Consider the following 4,789-nt stretch of genomic DNA (forward strand, 5'->3'; position numbering starts at 1 on the left):
CATGAAAACAATAAAGAAAAAGAAGAAGAAGAAGATGAAGGATCAATGATCTTCGTTCTTCAACTCCGTCGGAATCCTGATCTCCAGCGTGAGCCTCCAAGAATTCTCTTCAGCCAAAGATTGTTTGTCTCTGGGGTCTGAGTCTCTATTTATAGAGTATGTGCCTTGCTTAAAAATCTTGATCAAATCTCCCATGTAAGATCTCCTCCAGATACCCTCTGATGTAGGATTTAAAATTGTCACATGCTATTCAATTGGGGCCCTTTCTTGAACTTTTTCCTACAAAAATATAAGAAAATTAGTGACAAGGTACCTGATTAGGATTTATTAAATTAATAGTAATTATAGCCCTTTTCATTAGAGATTGATCAAGATTCTTTCTCTTTTTGGCTTAAAATCATATATATGCTGGAGGCATATCAAACAATTCTCAGATTTGAACGTTGCGGTCCTCAGCAATGTAATAGATCAAAGTTTTAAACAATGATGAATTCTATGGAGAGAAAAACATGGAACACAATTATCTTAAGAGATCAGACTGCTATGCATGTATAACTTCCCTGTTAAAAACTTCAAACAATGATTTTAAGTTTTATCAAGAAATTCAGATCATAACTTGAATGTTCCTCACTAGATAAATATATAACTCTCATCGCTCTAGTGTTTGATGGGTTCACACTTATTCCATCAGTGTAGTAGTAATTCCATAGGCTTGATCAGATTCTCAAATTCCTAAGATTGAGGAATTCATTTGACATGCATGGACTGATCAAAAGGTCTTTGAAAGGTTATAACTTGGCCTGGTTTGAGGGTAAGAATCTTTTGGACAGAGGCTGATTAATTTGAGAGACTGAAATACTGAGATTTTTGACAATACTTTCTTCCCATTCTTTAATTCCGTCACTTTTCGTTATTTCGGGATTCTTATTCCCTTTTTCACTACCTTTTTCTTTCTTTCTTTGTTTGCAGATGTTTTCTTTCTTTTCTCTTTTGAGCTGCATTTTTGCAGACCATTCTTTTTTTTTTCTTTTTCCACTTACTTAACTTTTATTTTGAGAAGTACCTTGACTTTTTCCTTTGATAAACATTTCAATCTCTTTCAAGGTGTGTCAATGGAAACATGGTTAAGTAACTTTCATCAGGTTTTTGAATAAATTGGTCCAACAATGGAAATTCTTTCTAGGTAGGCTATTTGGCTCTAAGTTAACAAGAATAAACGTTCCTTTGTCATGTTAGTAATGCATGCAAGCTAGAGAAACAGTCAAGTTCTAGAAGACTACTACAGTGAGGCCTCTCTGAAAAAATATTTACTGTTTAGGCTCAATCCTCAAAGATATAATTCAAGCTAGAATCTAATTTCAAAATTTCACTTCAATCATTATCCAAAAAGTATTCATCAAAGCAGTTATACAAACGAGCAATCATCATTTTCAGATTATCTAAAAATTTAATGCTCCACAGATATCATGCTTCTTATAATTCAATCTATTTAATTGCTGAGTAAGCTTTTGCAAAATCTAGGAATGCTTTGTTCAGGAATTCACTATTTAATTTTTTTTTTCTAAAAAAAATTGAATTAAAAAAACTATTGAATTAAAACAGCAAAAATTAAGAAAAATAAAGGTTGAAATATCTCCCCTTTATAACAGGAAAATTTTCTGTTAGACGTCTCTGTTGTGCAATTTTGCAGTTAGCAGGTATCGCATACAACATGCGCCCAATTCTCAGATTTAGAATGTTGTTGTCCCCAACAATAAACTAAACTAGTCAAGTGAAGCTACTTCTGCGCAAGTGGAACACACACACACTTTTTAAACGTCAAACAAAATAATCATAACAGTAAAATGTATGAAGAGACATAACCAAAACAAAATATCCAAAACAACAAAATAAAGAAAAAGGTAAAGTCAGATAAATGGTGAAGTGTGTGACATAGACTTTTGACTCTGGCGCTGATTGCGGGAAGCCCGTGCTATTGGCACAGAGCTATTGTGAAATTTTGATTCATTGGCACTGACAGTGTGGATCTCGCACTTACAGCGCGAATATTTCCTGGGATTATGGCGCTGATAGCGCCAATTCCCAGATTTAAGACTTTTGCATATGGTCACTAATTCACCAATTACTTAACTTGTTAAAATTAAACTAACCTAATCAAAATAAAATGAATAAAATAAAAACAGAAAAATGACTATTGGATTGCCTCCCAATTAGCGCTTGTTTAAGGTCACGAGCTTGACACAAACATTTTAAGGCTCAGGTGAAGTCAAAGGGACAGAAACCTTGTCCCTATTCACCTGTCCTCATAGTACAACTTCAACCTACAACTATTAACTTTGAAAGGATTATCAGTTTCAATAGGTGAACTTTCTACTGTGCCATAGGGTTATACCTTTTTAACCACAAATGGACCTGACCATCGAGATTTGAGTTTACCTGGAAACAATCTCAGTCGAGAATTGTACAATAGTACCTGTTGCCCCGGCTCAAATTCCTTTGGAGCTATCTTTTTGTCATGCCACCTCTTTGTCTTCTCCTTGTATATCCTGGCATTCTCATAAGCAGCTAACCTGAACTCATCCAACTCATGTAATTGCAACAATCGTTTTTCATTAGCTTTAGTTGGTTCAAAGTTCAGAAATTTAGTTGCCCATATAGTCTTATGCTCTAATTCAACATGAAGATTACAGGACTTACCGTACACCAGTTGTAATGGTGACATACCTATGGGCGTCTTGAAGGCTGTTCTGTATGCCCAAAGTGCATCGTCAAGCTTCCTTGCCCATTCTTTTTTAGTGTTGCCAACAGTCTTTTCCAGGATCTGCTTCAACTCTCTATTGGAAATCTCCACTTGTCAGCTTGTTTGAGGATGATATGGTGTAGCCACTTTGTGCGTGACTCCATACTTCGTGAGAAGACTCTCAGATTGTTTGTTGCAGAAGTGGATTTCTCCATCACTGATGATGGCTCTTGGAACTCCGAATCGGGTGAAGATGTTCTTTCGCAGAAAGAACACAACTACCTTAGCATCATTTGTTGGTGGGGCCACTGCTTCCACCCACTTGGACACGTAGTCCACAGCAACCAAGATGTACTGGTTGGAATATGACATAGGGAAGGGTCCCATAAAGTCAATTCCCCATACATCGAAGACTTTCACTTCCAGTATGCAATTTAAGGGCATATCATCCTTTCGGGAAATGTTTCCCGTACTCTGGCATCTGTCGTACTTCTCTACAAACTCTTTTGAGTCTTTGAATATTGTGGGCCAGTAGAACCAACTTTGTAGGACCTGTTGCGCTGTTCTATTTCCACCAAAGTGGCCTCTATAATCCGACGCATGGCAATGCCAAAGAATCTTCGGAATTTCCATCTCAGCTACACACCTGCGAATAATCACGTCAGTACATTGAAAATATAAGTATGGGTTATCCCAGTGGTACCTCCTTGCATCATGCAAGAACTTCTTTTTCTGTTTCCATGTGAGGTCTTTAGGAATTGATCCTACAGCTTTGTAATTCGCAATTTCTGCAAACCATGGTCCAAAGCGAACTGCCATCACTTGTTCATCAGGGAAGGATTCTTTGATCTCAATTTCTGGTCCATCTTGAAGTTCTTTATCTTGAATCCTTGACAAGTGATCAGCTACTTTATTTTCAACTCCTTTCTTGTCTCGAATCTCCAGGTCAAATTCTTGGAATAGAAGCATCCAACGCAGCAGCCGTGGCTTTGCATCCTGTTTACTCATAAGGTACTTCAATGCAGCATGGTTAGTAAAAAACAATGATTTTAGATCCTATCAAGTAAGGTCTTAATTTATCTAATGCACATACTACAGCTAGCATTTCTTTTTCAGTTGTGGCATAATTAACTTGTGCCTCGTTTAACACTTTGCTAGCATAACAAATAACATGCAATAGTTTATCCTTACGCTGATCGAGTACTGCTCCTATTGCGTATGCGCTCGCATCACACATGAGCTCAAACGGAAGATTCCAATCAGGAGCCATCTGGACAGGCGCAGTTGTCAATTTTTCCTTCAATAGATTAAAGGACTTCGGACATTCTGCATCAAATTTGAAATCAACGTCCTTCACCAAGAGTTGGCTTAAGGGTTTTGCAATCTTGGAGAAGTCCTTGATGAATCTTCTGTAAAAACCTGCATTGCCTAAGAAGCTCCGAACACCATTGACATTAGCAGGAGGGGAAAGTTTTCAATTAATAACAGTTTAGCCTTGTCAACTTCTATCCCTTTTTCATAAATTTTATGACCTAGCACTATTCCATCTTTTACCATAAAATAACACTTTTCCCAGTTTAAAACCAAGTTTGTTTCTTGACAGCGCTTCAATACTTTAGCTAAATTATCTAAGCATGAATCAAATCAAGAACCAAAAATAGAAAATTCATCCATAAATACCTCCAATGATTTTTCAATCATATCAGAAAAGATGGAAAGCATGCACCTTTGAAAAGTAGCGGGTGCATTGCAGAGTCCGAATGGCATCCTTCTGTAGGCGAACACTCCAAAGGGGCAAGTGAAAGCTGTTTTCTCTTGATCCTCTGGTGCATTAGGTATCTGATTGTAGCCTAAATATCCATCTAAGAAGTAGTAGTATGCATGTCCGGACAATCTTTAACAAAAATCAAATTTCTTAGTTATGCGCGTTGTGGGCATGCTTTCCCAAACTCACTAATTTCTATCAATTTTTATCAAAAATTGTATTTCCTAGTCCTATATACCATTTATAACTTATATCCAAACCTAGAGCTCAAAATTCAATCGACA

At 36.9% G+C, this 4,789-nt stretch overlaps 1 protein-coding gene across 1 annotated transcript; it reads right to left on the bottom strand.

The window, feature by feature from the left end:
- Positions 1-2,249: 2,249 nt before the first annotated feature.
- Positions 2,250-2,722, bottom strand: LOC133290013 (uncharacterized). Its single transcript, XM_061488056.1, has 2 exons — positions 2,393-2,722; positions 2,250-2,297 (listed from the first exon to the last, which is right to left on the bottom strand). The coding sequence occupies exons 1-2, from the start codon at positions 2,720-2,722 to the stop codon at positions 2,250-2,252; spliced, it is 378 nt and encodes a 125-aa protein (XP_061344040.1).
- Between the last annotated feature and the right edge of the window lie 2,067 nt (positions 2,723-4,789).

The sequence above is a fragment of the Gastrolobium bilobum genome, unplaced genomic scaffold (genome assembly GCF_033153095.1).
Source record: "Gastrolobium bilobum isolate Gb01-03AN ecotype WA unplaced genomic scaffold, APGP_CSIRO_Gbil_v1 utg6113, whole genome shotgun sequence".
NCBI classification, from domain to species: Eukaryota; Viridiplantae; Streptophyta; class Magnoliopsida; order Fabales; family Fabaceae; genus Gastrolobium; species Gastrolobium bilobum.